The 16,947-nt window shown below is 43.8% G+C and overlaps 1 protein-coding gene across 1 annotated transcript in view; it reads left to right on the top strand.

The window, feature by feature from the left end:
* The window catches only part of sgsm2 (small G protein signaling modulator 2), a gene marked incomplete at its 3' end in the record, with an annotated part of 61,006 nt that overhangs the window by 38,749 nt on the left and 5,310 nt on the right, over window positions 1-16,947 (top strand). Inside the window, exons 4-15 of the mRNA XM_079166983.1 lie at window positions 4,796-4,963; window positions 5,859-5,926; window positions 7,068-7,216; window positions 7,318-7,452; window positions 9,484-9,608; window positions 9,881-9,948; window positions 10,059-10,222; window positions 11,093-11,225; window positions 11,485-11,622; window positions 14,090-14,264; window positions 15,344-15,408; window positions 16,523-16,668. Of these exons, the coding sequence (XP_079023109.1) occupies window positions 4,796-4,963; window positions 5,859-5,926; window positions 7,068-7,216; window positions 7,318-7,452; window positions 9,484-9,608; window positions 9,881-9,948; window positions 10,059-10,222; window positions 11,093-11,225; window positions 11,485-11,622; window positions 14,090-14,264; window positions 15,344-15,408; window positions 16,523-16,668 (1,534 nt within the window). The remainder of the gene's footprint in view (window positions 1-4,795; window positions 4,964-5,858; window positions 5,927-7,067; window positions 7,217-7,317; window positions 7,453-9,483; window positions 9,609-9,880; window positions 9,949-10,058; window positions 10,223-11,092; window positions 11,226-11,484; window positions 11,623-14,089; window positions 14,265-15,343; window positions 15,409-16,522; window positions 16,669-16,947) is intronic.

Here is a 16,947-nt window from a genome sequence, read left to right as displayed (position 1 = left end):
GTGGAGTAGTGCTATGTTCACATTTAACTTGAAAACATTACAAAGGTCAATGCAAATCTAAACACTCACAGACTGACCGTGAAGGTTGCTTCTTCCTGTGGAAAATTAAATGTTTTATTTTAATTTTGGAGATGTGCTCCGACAGCTTATTCTAGAGTTCCTTTATAGACTAACGTGAAGTCGCGTGACCGTGGTGGAGTTCCTTTATAGACTAACATGAAGTCACGTGACCGTGGTGGAGTTCCTTTATAGACTAACGTGAAGTCACGTGACCGTGGTGGAGTTCCTTTATAGACTAACGTGAAGTCACGTGACCGTGGTGGAGTTCCTTTATAGACTAACGTGAAGTCATGTGACCGTGGTGGAGTTCCTTTATAGACTAACATGAAGTCACGTGACCGTGGTGGAGTTCCTTTATAGACTAACGTGAAGTCACGTGACCGTGGTGGAGTTCCTTTATAGACTAACGTGAAGTCACGTGACCGTGGTGGAGTTCCTTTATAGACTAACGTGAAGTCGCGTGACCGTGGTGGAGTTCCTTTATAGACTAACGTGAAGTCACGTGACCGTGGTGGAGTTCCTTTATAGACTAACGTGAAGTCACGTGACCGTGGTGGAGTTCCTTTATAGACTAACGTGAAGTCACGTGACCGTGGTGGAGTTCCTTTATAGACTAACGTGAAGTCACGTGACCGTGGTGGAGTTCCTTTATAGACTAACGTGAAGTCATGTGACCGTGGTGGAGTTCCTTTATAGACTAACATGAAGTCACGTGACCGTGGTGGAGTTCCTTTATAGACTGACGTGAAGTCACGTGACCGTGGTGGAGTTCCTTTATAGACTAACGTGAAGTCACGTGACCGTGGTGGAGTTCCTTTATAGACTGACGTGAAGTCACGTGACCGTGGTGGAGTTCCTTTATAGACTAACGTGAAGTCACGTGACCGTGGTGGAGTTCCTTTATAGACTAACATGAAGTCATTAGACCGTGGTGGAGTTCCTTTATAGACTAACGTGAAGTCACGTGACCGTGGTGGAGTTCCTTTATAGACTGACGTGAAGTCGCGTGACCGTGGTGGAGTTCCTTTATAGACTAACGTGAAGTCGCGTGACCGTGGTGGAGTTCCTTTATAGACTAACGTGAAGTCACGTGACCGTGGTGGAGTTCCTTTATAGACTAACGTGAAGTCACGTGACCGTGGTGGAGTTCCTCTATAGACTAACGTGAAGTCATGTGACCGTGGTGGAGTTCCTTTATAGACTAACGTGAAGTCACGTGACCGTGGTGGAGTTCCTTTATAGACTGACGTGAAGTCATGTGACCGTGGTGGAGTTCCTTTATAGACTAACGTGAAGTCACGTGACCGTGGTGGAGTTCCTTTATAGACTAACGTGAAGTCACGTGACCGTGGTGGAGTTCCTTTATAGACTAACATGAAGTCACGTGACCGTGGTGGAGTTCATTTATAGACTAACATGAAGTCACGTGACCGTGGTGGAGTTCCTTTATAGACTAACGTGAAGTCACGTGACCGTGGTGGAGTTCCTTTATAGACTAACGTGAAGTCACGTGACCGTGGTGGAGTTCCTTTATAGACTAACGTGAAGTCACGTGACCGTGGTGGAGTTCCTTTATAGACTGACGTGAAGTCACGTGACCGTGGTGGAGTTCCTTTATAGACTAACGTGAAGTCATGTGACCGTGGTGGAGTTCCTTTATAGACTAACATGAAGTCATGTGACCGTGGTGGAGTTCCTTTATAGACTGACGTGAAGTCACGTGACCGTGGTGGAGTTCCTTTATAGACTAACGTGAAGTCACGTGACCGTGGTGGAGTTCATTTATAGACTAACGTGAAGTCACGTGACCGTGGTGGAGTTCCTTTATAGACTAACATGAAGTCACGTGACCGTGGTGGAGTTCCTTTATAGACTAACGTGAAGTCGCGTGACCGTGGTGGAGTTCCTTTATAGACTAACGTGAAGTCACGTGACCGTGGTGGAGTTCCTTTATAGACTAACATGAAGTCACGTGACCGTGGTGGAGTTCCTTTATAGACTAACGTGAAGTCACGTGACCGTGGTGGAGTTCCTTTATAGACTAACGTGAAGTCACGTGACCGTGGTGGAGTTCCTTTATAGACTAACGTGAAGTCGCGTGACCGTGGTGGAGTTCCTTTATAGACTAACATGAAGTCGCGTGACCGTGGTGGAGTTCCTTTATAGACTAACGTGAAGTCGCGTGACCGTGGTGGAGTTCCTTTATAGACTAACGTGAAGTCACGTGACCGTGGTGGAGTTCCTTTATAGACTAACGTGAAGTCACGTGACCGTGGTGGAGTTCCTTTATAGACTAACGTGAAGTCACGTGACCGTGGTGGAGTTCCTTTATAGACTAACGTGAAGTCGCGTGACCGTGGTGGAGTTCCTTTATAGACTAACGTGAAGTCACGTGACCGTGGTGGAGTTCCTTTATAGACTAACATGAAGTCGCGTGACCGTGGTGGAGTTCCTTTATAGACTAACGTGAAGTCGCGTGACCGTGGTGGAGTTCCTTTATAGACTAACGTGAAGTCACGTGACCGTGGTGGAGTTCCTTTATAGACTAACGTGAAGTCACGTGACCGTGGTGGAGTTCCTTTATAGACTAACGTGAAGTCACGTGACCGTGGTGGAGTTCCTTTATAGACTAACGTGAAGTCGCGTGACCGTGGTGGAGTTCCTTTATAGACTAACGTGAAGTCACGTGACCGTGGTGGAGTTCATTTATAGACTAACGTGAAGTCACGTGACCGTGGTGGAGTTCCTTTATAGACTAACGCGAAGTCACGTGACCGTGGTGGAGTTCATTTATAGACTAACGTGAAGTCACGTGACCGTGGTGGAGTTCCTTTATAGACTAACGTGAAGTCACGTGACCGTGGTGGAGTTCCTTTATAGACTAACATGAAGTCACGTGACCGTGGTGGAGTTCCTTTACAGACTAACATGAAGTCACGTGACCGTGGTGGAGTTCCTTTATAGACTGACGTGAAGTCACGTGACCGTGGTGGAGTTCCTTTACAGACTAACATGAAGTCACGTGACCGTGGTGGAGTTCCTTTATAGACTAACGTGAAGTCACGTGACCGTGGTGGAGTTCCTTTATAGACTAACGTGAAGTCACGTGACCGTGTTGGAGTTCCTTTATAGACTAACGTGAAGTCACGTGACCGTGTTGGAGTTCCTTTATAGACTAACGTGAAGTCACGTGACCGTGGTGGAGTTCCTTTATAGACTAACGTGAAGTCACGTGACCGTGGTGGAGTTCCTTTATATGATATATACGATGAGTATTATCGAGCTATCATGTGTTCCAAACAAAAAGTGGAGATTGTATCGTCAGCTTTAAGGTTTTTATTTTTAGATGAAAAGTCCTGTTGTCCTCAAAGGAGTTTATTCTTATAAGAGCATGAACCTGTTTATTGGTAATAAGAGACTGAGAGTATCGTCCTGTGACCGTGTAGAGAAATTAAATACAGAACAGCAGAAAAGAAACGAGTTGAGACTTGAACAGTTTGACATGAAGTCTTCAGGAGGAGATGCTCATGTTTCACGTCAAAGCAAAACTCTGCAGCTTTGATTTAGAAAAGGAAGGAAGTCTCTTTTACATTCTGTCTCTTCTCTGACATCATCCTAATCCCCCCCCCCCCCCCCCCCCCCCCCAATCGCCTGGAGTAATTACACACACACACACACACACACACACACGCAGACATGCTTCTTCAAAGTGGTAGGGGACTGCAAAAATCGTGACTTTGCACACACACACACACACATGCTGGGGGGATTGCTAACGTCGTGACTGCGGCAGCCGAGCCAATCCCCCCCCCCCCCCCCCCCCAGCACAGCTTGTTGAAGTGTGAATGTTTTACGCCTGATTGATGTCGAAGTGCCAGAGATCTGACTCCGTCCCGGATGAAAGTGCTCCTCTCTGCGTCGTGCATATTCCTCCATATTCATGACTTACTTCAGTCGGCTGGTCTCTAGCACAGAGAAGCACCTTTTGTGTCCGACATGGTGCAGATTTATCATTGCAATGAACTCCAGTATTTAACAGCTCATTATGCTGTTGAATGTTGCCTCCAGATGGTCAATCATTTTCATTTAACCGTCACATTGCTTCCTTGTACCGACTTTATTTGTGCACACGTTTCTGCAGATTTGCAGCTTTAAGTTGTTGTATGTTTTGAGTCAACTACTACTTTTCCTCTATGGTTGAACCATAATTGGCATCTTATAGTAGACATTAAAGGGCTGTTTTGAAGTGAGGTACTTCTTCATAGTCAGTGTATTACTACAGTAGTAGTACCAGCACAGGAGCAAAACAAAGTACTGCTGTGGACGTATTTTAGTGAATAGTTTGGTGACTCTGACTCAAAACACCAAAGTTAGACAATAACACAAACAAGCTCACCGATGGAGGCAACAGAAGACCAGCAACTCGCTTGTTTTGTGATGTAAAATTACTGTTTTTAATCAATGGAGAGAGTAGAGGCAACAGCTTCATTTCCCGTCACAAAGGTCTGTCTGACAGCAAGTTAAAGAGCTGAAAACATGATTATGTTAAAAAAGGAATATTGCACATTATTTCCTGCAGAAGTAGGAGGAGTTCTACAGTTGGTAGAAAAGACCTCCTGTTCTTTAACAGTTAATAAAGGTCTTCATTAAGCAGACGGGACACTAAAGACGGGCGTGAACTCTCCTCTGTATTGTTGTTAGTGAGCATTGACCCGTGCTTTGTTTCCCCCTGCAGGAGAACTCAGAGCGTTGGTCATGAACCTCTGAGGAGACAGGGCTCCTCCACCACCAGCCGGCCCCCTCAGCCGCTCTCCGCCCAGGCCATCAAACACATCTGGGTCCGGACGGCTCTGTTCGAGAAAGTCCTGGACAAGGTGGTCCAGTACATCGTGGACAACTCCAGGTGAGCCTCCGCTCCCCCGCGGCGTTTCACGGCGCTGACTCACGGCGCTGACTCACGGCTTTTGTTGAAGCAGAATGACGACCAGTCGCCTATTTTAGTGTCCCATTCTTCTTCTGTGGTTTTCTCTCTCTGGGTGTGTTTTGTTCTGTGTTTCAACGAGATGTTGAATGCACTTCACTGATCAAAGCCTCACACGTGAAGCGCATCGACGCGGTGAATTAAAAAATGGAGAAAAGTTCACCTTAGAAGATGTTGTGTGGTTCTTGTTGATAAAATCCAGGAAACTTCGCAGCTGCAGTGTAGTTCTATAGAAATAAAGGTCAGGTGTTCAACAGTCACACGGTGGGAAATCTACCACAGATTCTCTGCAAACAACAACTGTGAAGTAAGTTCAACTCAGTCTGGCTCTCATTGGGTTCACCAGCCTAAAGGAAGACGTCTTCGTCACATGTCTAATGCAACATTATCAGCAGCATAAGTGAGAGAAATTAAAATTATACGAGATGAAATTCCATTACTGTAGCAGCAAATTTCAAAGAATGCTAATCAATAGGAATGATATAAAGGCAACAGTTTCCTGTCCTGTTGTCATCGCATTCAGTCTAAAGAGACGAATAAAGACAAAGTTGCTCATCTAGAGTCATGATTCAGGCTGTTATATAACTAAAATACAATCTCTTCTGTATGTTTGAAGTCTTGTTTTTAACATAAGACTGCAGCGGTGCCCCGTGGGTGAAAGGTTAGCCAGCTCTGTGAGACCAGATAACTTAAGTTGAGCTCTAACGTAGCTGGTTTCTGTCTTTGTGGTTCAGGTCCCAGGATGCACTGCAGCCGCTGCTTTAATAACGTTTGCCTTTGATTCACTTTTTTTTGTTTGTGTGACTTCTTTCTGCAGTAAATACTATGAGAGGGAAGCTCTGATGCATGACTCAGTGTTCGGTCCCATCCTGGCAGCCCTGCTGGGTGAGTATCTCACACTGAGCTTTAACTGCCAACATCACCAGAGGCCAGTAAACAAAAAGTACCAAACCACAAAGTCCTCTGTGTTCATGTCAAATCAACAATTAGATTTAAGCTAATGTTAGCTAATGTTTGGGTATAAAAGAATGACAGCATGGTCACGTGACTTCATGTCGGCACCACTAAGCTGACGAAACTCCAGCAACACCTGTCAACCTACATGAATACGGTCTTTTCAAAATAAACTTTGGTCTTCACAGGAAACTACTCAGTTAGGTTTAGGAGAAGATGGTTTGGGATCAAATACGTTCTACTTCCTGGTTCATTAATAGGTGGTTATTGCTACAGAGCGTGCTGCTCTCTGGACTTTATTTATTCTCATTATCATCTACCCAAGATATTCCTCGTTAAAAAGTTAAAGAAATCTTAAGTTAAGTGGTAAAAAATGAGTATAAGCTCTTACCTGTGACGGTATGAAACAGTCAATAAAACGTTTTTTAATAATTGTGAATTACTGCAAAAACAAGGGAGGTCCTTGATGACGCATTCGTGAATTAGCACAAGATAATATTAGGCTGATGGGTCCAGTAGTACGCCCGATCAGCTGTGGACACACACACACACACACACACACACACACAGGACCAAACACATGACCCCCTCCAGGCTCACGCATGGCTCAGATAATTAGACATTAGTCATTACGGGAATCTGCAAATCGTTAGAAGAACGACTCTCGGAGCTGTTTGTGAGACAAAGTAGAGCGTCCTCCTCTCAGCGTCTGTCAGACGAAGCTGAGGGCAGAAGAACCGGACACAACATTTAACACACACACACACATGCAGCGAGGCGGGAGGAGAAAACACACGGCTTAACATGACTGAACCAGAAGAAGAAGACACCGTGAACAGTGAGACGTAATAAACACTAAGTCCACTCTGACTGAGGAGGTAACGAGCTGCAGACGAGGAGGAGGAGAGCAGAGTCAGCGGAACACACTGAAGACACCTGGTGGACACATGAGGAACAGCAGGGACACAAATACACATTTACCATGTCCACATTCTATACATAACTACTATAAAATGTGTGTATATGTCTGTATACTGAGCTCTGTTGTTGAACATGTGTGCCGTGTTCTCAGTGGGGCCGTGCGCTCTGGAATACACCAAACTGAAGACGTCGGATCATTTCTGGACCGACCCCTCGGCCAACGAGCTCGTCCAGCGCCATCGCATCCACGGAGCCCACCGGGGCCAAGACACCTCGTCCGGCCGCCGGCCCGCTCTCGGGGTGAGTGTGGAGGCTGGTTGTTCTTGCATCAAGCGTTGGCGTCTGGTGCTGAGGTTTGTGTGGGATGTGCGAGTTGTTGTACTAAATCTTCTCTCTTGCAGATCCGTAAGAGGCAGTCGAGCGGCAGCATGTCAGACGACCGGTTTGCTGCGTCAGCGAGGGAGTACGTGGAGTCTCTTCACCAGAACTCCAGAACGCATCTTCTCTACGGCAAAAACAACGTCCGGGTGCAGCCGGTACGACTCTGTGACCGGCTTTAATAACAGTTTCTCTGCCTCCTTCTGCCCGACTACAACTAAACTTCAAGTTGGTTTTCTCCAATAATCCTACAGAACAGACGCGTTTACCTGGAAATATCTGTGCTGCATTTCTGTGATATTGATTTTGGTTCAGAAACATTTGGTGGTCCTGATGCCGCTCGTTCTTTAACGAGTAACGCGGCACGTTAGGCGCATGGTGTGAAATATGTGACACATTTAATGTGCTTTACAACACAGATAATATTTCAGCTGAGGACCACGAGACAGATGTGCCTGATGCTCTCTCACATGTTCTCACACATGCTTCCCTAAACGTTGTGTCAGGCACAGTTACGTGTCAAAATATTACAACTTTATTCTTGAATTGCAGAGAACACAAATATGTTGGAGGTGTTTTGAATGTGCGGACAGTTTTGAATGTTAGCAGAAATCTAGCGGAAACACATTTGAGCTGTCAAAGTCCAGAGGTTTATAAATGAGTTCAAGAATTCATTCAAAGACAACTCAGCAGAGATAACAAATACATTGATGCATAAATATTCACCAGAATGCAGGCGACGCAAAATAAGTTCCTCCATTATTAAGAACGTTTATGAGGAAGACAAATTCTTGCACAAGTCTTTGAAAAAAGCTACATTTCTAACTTTTAGTTTTCAACATTTTATTTATATTTTCTCCAGACCTTAAGAAACGTAAAAGAGAAGTCGCTCCAGCAGCGTGCACAAGTCACGGCCGTGAAGAAGACGTTTTTAAATCGATCGGTTCCTGAACTGATTTTACGTGACGGTTGTTTTATTGACGTACCGAAGCAGAAATCCAACGTGGAAGCCGACGTAAACATGCAGCACAGACAGACAGACAGCTGGTGAACACATACACAGCAAATGATGGTTATTTTTGGTCCATTACAGTGCTGCACACACACACACACACACACACACACACACACACACACACACACACACACACACACACACAGTATTTTGTATGTGTGATCTTTGAAATGAAAGCTGTCTGCTATGTACTCTGAGCTGCCAAGTAGCTGCACCGTGTTTGTGAAACGTATAATGAGCCTTTGACTGAGCGGCTCTAACACTCGTGGCTCGGTGCTCATGCAGATGAATCCAGCCGTCGCTACGCTACGCATGCTAAAGACGATGCTACGCTCTGAGTCCCATCTCAGAACAGAAGTCCTCATTCACAAACATCCTCCTAAGAAAAGGATGAGTGACGTCTTCCACTCGTACTTATGTTCCTCATGATGATGAATCTCATCGTCCTCTTAAATAACGGTGTGTTCCAGTTGATCCTAATTAGCAGTTAACTTCCCCATAAAAGGACACGAGACTGCAGGGCCGTGTGCAAACACACCGTGATTAAAACGGCCAAATGAAAGTTTAACGCAAAATGTTTTTTTTAATAGTTCTGAAGTGGAAGTACTTCTGCAGGAAGTGAGTTATCATATTTAATATCTTTAATAGTATATATGAAAACTCAAAAAAGTTGCTGTTGAAGTGATAGTCTCATGCATATTTATTTTCAAAGACCATAATGCTTCTTAGAATAAATGTAGTAAAAAATATGATTTAGAAAATATAATAGATGTCCAAAAAATTTTTTTTCTGAGAACAAATCCCAAATAACAAAATATTTGTGAAAGTCAGAATCTTCGGTTGGTGACTGTTTAAAATTAAAAACATGTTATTCAACAGTATTTTAAAGCATCTCAGAACTTATGTTTGAATATGATGAAGATATACAATTACATTATAGTAGAATACACTCGTCTGAGGTTTAAATGTATTTGGTATCAATCTTCTCATAGTTCTTGGAAAAGAAAAATCCCCAAATGTTGAACTAAGATTTAAAATCAAGGCGTTAAACTGCAAATCTCACAGCATTATCGTTTATAGAAATGTTTTATTTGAGGTTTTCTGCTCTCTGTCTTGTGCTCCTTCACACCTGAAGCCTCATGTTATTTCCTCTCTTCTTCTCCGTCTCCGGCAGAAGAAAGAGATGGAGGTGTTGCGGGGCTACTTGTCGCTCCACCAGGCCGGAGATAACCTCACCCTGAAGTGGACGCCCAACCAGCTCATCAACGGCACGCTGGGAGACTGTGACCTGGAGAAGAGGTGGCCGAAACACACCCAATATGTATTTATAGATATGATCTAAAGAACATTTAATGACACTCGGATGATTCCGCTGAAGCCTCATTTTTATTTTATTTATTTTATTTATTTTATTTATTTTATTTATTTTATTTATTTTATTTTTTTGAATTTTTTTAATTGTTTTTGAATTTTTCGAATTTATTTTATATTTATTGTTTCACATTCGTTTTTTCTTAGAGGCTATAATATTTGGTTTATTTTACTAACTTTAGTCTTTCCGTCTCTGTCAGTATCTACTGGGACTATGCTCTGACTGTCCCTCTGCGCCAGATCGTCTGTATCCACTGTCACCAACGCCGTGAGTGTGACTGCTGCTCCCCATCAATCACTTTGTCTTAAGAGCATCATGAAGCATCTGTCATGGAGTGTTTCATGAGCTGCTCTCATATCGTGAATGTTATTTTCCAGCTGATTGTGGTGGCACACTGGTTCTGGTCAGTCAGGATGGAATCCAGCGGCCGCCTCTCCACTTCCCCCCCGGTGGTCACCTGCTGGCTTTCCTCTCCTGTCTGGAAACGGGCCTTTTACCTCGGGGTCAGCTGGAGCCCCCGCTCTGGTCCCAGAAAGGCAAGGTGAGTCACCTTGTTAAGAGTTTTGTTCACAACCGGGCGACACTTTCAAGTTTCAAAGAGCAAAGTTCTCTCTTGATTTATTCCCTCAGTAAACATTGTAAACATGTGAAGCCAATGTTAAGGTGCCTTCAACCTGCATTCTCTCTAATGTCCACCAGGGGGCGACTCCTCTGGTTGTATAGAAGTCTATGAGAAAATGACTCTACTTCTCTCTTGATTTATTACCTCAGTAAACATTGTAAACAGGAGTTTATGGTCTCAATCTCTAGTTTCAAGTCTTCTTCAATACAGCATGATGTTCATTTAGTAAATGATGGTCCATTTAGAGTCAAACAGACCATAAAGCAGGGTGTACTTTAGGGCGGGGCTACACGGTGATTGACAGGTCGTTACCACAACGTTGTGCGATTTTCATCTCTACGATTTCCAAAAAAAACCACATAAAGTTTGTTTTCAAAAGAACAAAAGTTCCCTAAAATGTTTCTCAGAGCAACAAATATTTGTATCGTCTGCAAATTTTGAAATTTAACAATTCGGTACATTGCAAATATCATTTATAAATAATAAAGTAAAAAAGGTTTTGGGCCCATAACAGATCCCTGGGGTACTCCACTCTGAGTCTTTTTTCCTAGTCGCTTTTCACTATTCACTTCTTATCCCATAATTCTCCAATGTCCTCAATAATTGGCTGTGGTCTATAGTATCAGTGACCTGTAGCATCTATTCCAGTTAGGAATTAAAACAATTAAAGCCGGGGCAACATATGCAAAACCTTGTTCGGAGTTTTCTTTCCTATTTGACAATCCAAAATGTCCAAAACGCAGTGGAACCTTTTCTAAACTTTAATTCCTTTTTGTTTGTGTTTCTCAGGGAAAAGTGTTCCCTAAACTGAGGAAGAGGAGCAGCACTGCCCGGCTCCTCGACCAGGACAGGAGTGCCGAGGAGGAGACGGCCGCCGACTACGTGTTCCGCATCGTCTACCCCGGATACCGCCAAGACGCCAGTAAGTAACGCGCCTACGTTGTCGCGCACGCCGGGTGCAAAGCGTCACCGAAGGCGGTTAGAGAGGCTGCACACAACAACAATATAATCTCATCTCTCTTTTGGCCTTTTTGAATAAAATAAGAACTGTATATCTGCTTGATGTGTTTTTGCAAAGTGCGGGTGCAAGTGTGGCGTCCTTTCCCCCCACAATGCTCTCGTCAAAGGCCCGCAGGGTGACACTGTTCTAACTGTGTTCTTTGTTGTCCCACTGGTGCAAGCAGTCACCATAAACTACCACCACACCACGGGCAGCCGTGCTCCGTCGCTGGACGACGACGAGGAAGAGGAAGATAGGCTCCATGCTATGATCTCAATGATCTGCTCGCGGAACCTCACAGACCCTAATGTCATGAAAGGTTTTTATCACCTTAACACACCCACCAAAACCAAAAACCCCCACCCTGCTCCTGAGACCTCACCCCCCCCCCGGCTTCAGACGTCCCTCCCTGCATCCCTCCCATCATGCCCCCAACCTCCCAACCCTCCCAGCTTCGTCTGCCTGTGTGTGTGCTTCCCGAGGCTGAGCCCGACAGTGTGGAGAGGGCGGGAGTTTCCTTCGTTGAGGTAGAAAGTGGTAGAAAGAAAAAAATGAATGGTTTGTCTGTCCTCCGCCATTGTGAAAATGAAAGTGATTTTTAAGGGACAGGAAACGATTTGATTTCAGAAATGGGTTCTTTTATTTTAGCCCCGAAAATTCTCTGGCATGAGATAAATGTCCTCTGGTGTCTCCACCATGGTCGTAATAAATGCTCCACTGGTCTTTTATTTTATTTAAGGACTATGAAGAACGGTGTTGCCCTTCTGAACCAAACCACTTAGTTCTGCTCTCACCGGCTTTGTTTCTCAGGAGTTAACGTTAAGTCACGTTAACGTTACTCCTTGTCTCATTTGTTTTATTGTAAAAGGACTTTTTCTGTTTTCAGCTAGTTCCTTTGCCCCATTAGACCCACATTTCTTTGGCAGTATTAAACCTACGGCAATTCATTTGTTAACGCTGTTGATGTTCACAAAAGCAACATTAGCACCGTTTATAGACGACATGCTTGCTGTGGTAGTTCTTTAGCCTCGTGCCATTCCGTTGGTGTTGTTTTTGTTTCAGGGGTAAAGCAGACTAAGTTCACAACACGTGTCCCTCGATGTTCTCCATAGCTCTGTCACAGCATCCATTATCACGGGCTCATGACTGAAACATGTTTCCATGAGGAGAAACGTGCTGCAGCTTCAGAAATTATGCCAATTTCAAAAATAAACAGACGAAAATCCCAAAATATGGAAATGTGCTGAGAATGAAAAAAAAACATGGCGACGACCGTAATACAAGATGGCGACGGCGAACTCTGTGCTTCATAACATCAGTCCACAAACCAAAAGGGTGACGTCAGGAGGACTACGTCCACTTCTTACAGTCTGTGGTGGAGCTCTGGAAGCATGCCTCAAACACTGCTGGCTTTCTGCTGTCGTGGCCAAAGAATCGCTTTGATAATTTGCTTTAATTTTGGGTTTTTTCCGTTTTTATTTTGCACTTTTTAGTTTGACTTTCTTTATTTTGTCCTTTTCATTTCTCACTTGCAACATGCCTGACAGTTTTTTTTGCATGGGGGGGGGGAATATGCACCCATTGTTTTAAAGAACGACTTTTGTATTTTGTGATGAAAAAAAGAATCCTCCTCTGTTTGTTTTGGTCTCTCTTCTTCTTCTCTGACTTCCTCAGTTGTTCCTCCTGTTTGTGCAGTCGTTTGCTGCCAATGCTGTTCACTGTAATTCTTCACTAACCTCGCCACCAACCTCCCCCCCCTCCCCCCCTCTCCCCCCCCTCTCATTACGGTCCTGTGGGGTTCCGCAGTAGTAGAGACTTTTGGAGCGTTTGTGCCCAAAAATAAAACCCACCGGTTGTTGATCACGTCTAGTCCTAAAGTAAAGAGGGGGGAGGTCAAATGTCGGTCTCGCCGCAGCGTTTCTTCTGTTTGCTTTTTTTTTTTCTTTTCGTTCTTAATATTATTTGTTTTTTGGGGGGTTTATTGAACGACCAAAAAAGCACAGCTTCATATTTATGACAGGTCATCAGCTCCAACCTGAAGAATTAAGGTGAAGAGCATTTAATGTTGAAGTTTTTATGATTTCTTTTCTTTTTTTTTATTCCTCCCTCTTCTGTGTGACGTTTTGTTTGACTGGTGTCTATTTGTTTTTGTTGTTTATGAGATGATTTCTTGTTCTGGCTTTGTGCATCCTGCATGCCCCCCCCCCCCCCCCCCCGAGCCTCGCCCCCTGTCTCCTCTTATCGGCTCCTTCACTTCCTCTCCTCTTCCTCTGCTTCTTCCTCCTCTCTCTCCCTGAGCTCTGCTGTCTCCTCTTCCTCCACCTCTGGATGAACTGGTCCAGCATGGCTTCCCTCCTGCATCCTCTCTCTGCCGTTTCCTGCTTCCTCACCTGCCCCCCCCCCCCCCTCACACCCTCCCTCTTTCCACTTTTTGGTTTCCTCTCTGCGCTTGTTTTTTCCAGCTCTCACATGTAACATGAGTGTAAAAACCTTCATCCACCTCCTCATCTCTTGACGTCACGAATAACAAACAATACATGGAAAGATGTATTTATGGTTGGGCTGAGGGGCCTCTGTCATAATATGTAAGAGAGTCGTACAGCACTGAGAGACCTCTCTCTCTCTCTCTCTCTCTCTCTCTCTCTCTCTCTCTCTCTATCTATCTATCTATCTATCTATCTATCTATCTATCTATCTATCTATCTATCTATCTATCTATCTATCTATCTATCTATCTATCTATCTATCTATCTGTGTCTTCTCACTTTCGCTCTCTCTGGTTTCAGACCACGGGGAGATGATGGAGATGCAGGGTTTCGGAGGCAGCCCGTCGTCGTGGCATCAGGCCGAAGCGGCGGCTCACGATCCTCTGTGCCTGTCCTGCTCCACGGCCGGCAGCGACGCCTCGTTCAACTTCCTGGGCGGCTGCACCTGCATACACAACACGTCAGACATTCACACGTACGTCCTTTAAAAAAGGTTTCCTTTGCCTGTTAACAGTTGGTAACTTTAATATGACAAATACCTTTTTGTTATGTTTGCTTAACCCTCTGAAGCTCAGCCCGTTTTGGGGCGTTTTTCTTTGCTCCTGTCACATTTTGCTCTCTGTGGCCTTGGGTTTCACTAGAATATATAAAGGATCTCTATGGAAACAGAATAGAGAGAACTCAAACGTGTCTTTAGTGCAGAATAACACAGTATAATGACGTAAATCATAAAAAAGAAAACTCAATTTGAGTTTTTTGCAGTTCAGTCAAAGTTTCACTGAATTGTCGTCAGGTGACTGTTGGTCTCAGATGAATCCATCATGGGTTCATAGTTGTGCTGATGAGCTCAGAATTTATTGTTTTTTTATAGGATCTGGTTAAACTAAACTTGTATCGTAATTTGAAATGAGACGTAGAATAAAGTGTTTTAATGAAATATCACAATTCAAAGCTTAGTTTTTGCTGCTTTTTCTGACTGAAGCGTTCATCAGACATGATGTGTTCAGGTACCGTCAGAAAGATGACAATCTGACAATAATCCCAGCTTCTGGCGAGGATAAATGGTGTAGTTTTGGCGATTGTTTCATGATAACATGCTTTTTAATCTCACCGGCTTGTTTTAGGGTTCAGAGGGTTAAACTGTTACGACATCTTGATAGAAGTGCACGAGACAGATGATCTGTTTTATCTGCCTCATTCTGGTGCTGCTGGTATGTCTAACAGCAAATCCTAAGCATTTGATTGGACCCCTAAAAAGAAGGCGGGGTTAGAGCCCCACAAACACCTCCCTTGTCGTTGAAGGTTTTAGATTAATTGATGGATGGATTTCATGATTTTATTGGTTAAATTTAGTCGGTACTAGTTTACGTAAACACGCCATATTTTGTTTTACAGGAAGAAACATTGATTGGATTTTGATACAAATATATAACATTGAGGAACTAAAGTCGATGGTGGAGGGTTTCTTCATTAAAATCAGATATTTAAAGGAATAAGCCTTCACCAATCAGACGGTGGCTTTACAGTTATAGTTTACTTCTTTTCTTTCATCAGTATTCCTCTCAAGATGCTCTGCCAGAACATGAAGAGGCAGATTGTTTCCAGAGCCTTTTATGGATGTAAGTACATCTCAGTATTCACATATATATATATATATATATATATTGCCTGCAGAAAACAATAGCAACATCGCCCTGCTGGAGCACAATTGATTTAAAAATCATGTAAAGTAATTTAGCCATAATGTTAAGCTCAATGAAGCAGACACGGCTTCCTAATACAGCATTAAGTTTGCAAACTTTAATGAATAAAGACTGTAATAAACTGCTGGGTAGCATAATGCGTTTATAGTGTCTATTGAAATATTGGTTTTCAGAGGAGACCTGTTTTTTAATTACAGCATCAGTCTGAAGACTTTATTGTTTTCTCAAAAGTCACTGAGTTTATTGAGCCCAACATAACAATTAGAGAAAGACACCTTTAGTTATTAAATAAAAGCAGGTTTACAAATATTCCAAATACAATACAATACTATCATAGATGAGTTTGCTAAACAAAATGGTTTGGTTTCAACATATTTAGGCAAATATGCAACATAACTTAGAATGTATCATGCCTGTAAATAGTGATTTAAAGATTGTTTACACTCAGGTGACAACCTGTGAAAGCTGCATTCTCTCTAATGTCCACCAGGGGGCGACTCCTCTGGTTGTATAGAAGTCTATGAGAAAATGACTCTACTTCTCTCTTGATTTATTACCTCAGTAAACATTGTAAACATGAGTTTATGGTCTCAATCTCTAGTTTCAAGTCTTCTTCAATACAGCATGATGTTCATTTAGTAAATGATGGTCCATTTAGAGTCAAACAGACCATAAAGCAGTGGATGCTTTAGGGGCGGGGCTACACAGTGATTGACAGGTCTCTACCAGAGACGTATACGGCGTCTCTACATCACTCCTCCTCAGTCCACATATGGTCACTTCCTGTTCACTGGTTGCAAAAAAACAAATGGCAACGGCTTCAAAACATCAGTCCACAACCCGATGAGTCACTTCTTATATACAGTCTATGTTTACACTACATGTCAACATTCACACACATTCATACATTAATGGCAGCATCTTACCCAAGGACAGTTAGACATACTGACGCTTGGTCTCAGCTGTGTGTGTGTGTGTGTGTGTGTGTGTGTGTGTGTGTGCGTGTGCGTGTCCGTGTCCCTCCCATCAGGGCTGGCCTACTGTCGTCACCTGTCCACCGTGCGGACTCACCTGTCGGCTCTGGTCAACCACAACATCGTCCCTCCAGACAGACCCTGCGAGGCGTCCGGGGGCCTCAGCAAGGAGGTGTGGAGCAAGTACCAGAAAGACTGCAAGGTGGGAAAGACTACATTTAAATATAGATCGAGCTCTGGCAGAGAGAGCAGCAGGAAAATACGACAACAAAAACAAAAATCTTCATCTTCTTCCTGCATCTGCAGGCCAGTGAATTTCAGACCGGAATCACCGCAGATTTGCAAAGTCATCATTGAGTCGCTGGTATTGATCCATCATGGTGATGTTGTGCTGTGCGAGCCTCATCTACAGTAATATATTTATAAAGTGAGATGAGCTTCACTTAAATCATTCTGCCCCCCCCCCCCTCGTATATTAAAA

The sequence above is a fragment of the Pholis gunnellus genome (genome assembly GCF_910591455.1).
Source record: "Pholis gunnellus genome assembly, chromosome: 9".
In the NCBI taxonomy this organism is placed as follows: Eukaryota; Metazoa; Chordata; class Actinopteri; order Perciformes; family Pholidae; genus Pholis; species Pholis gunnellus.
The sequence above is the reverse complement of the archived record's forward strand: the minus strand, read 5'-3'. Positions and strand labels throughout refer to the sequence as shown.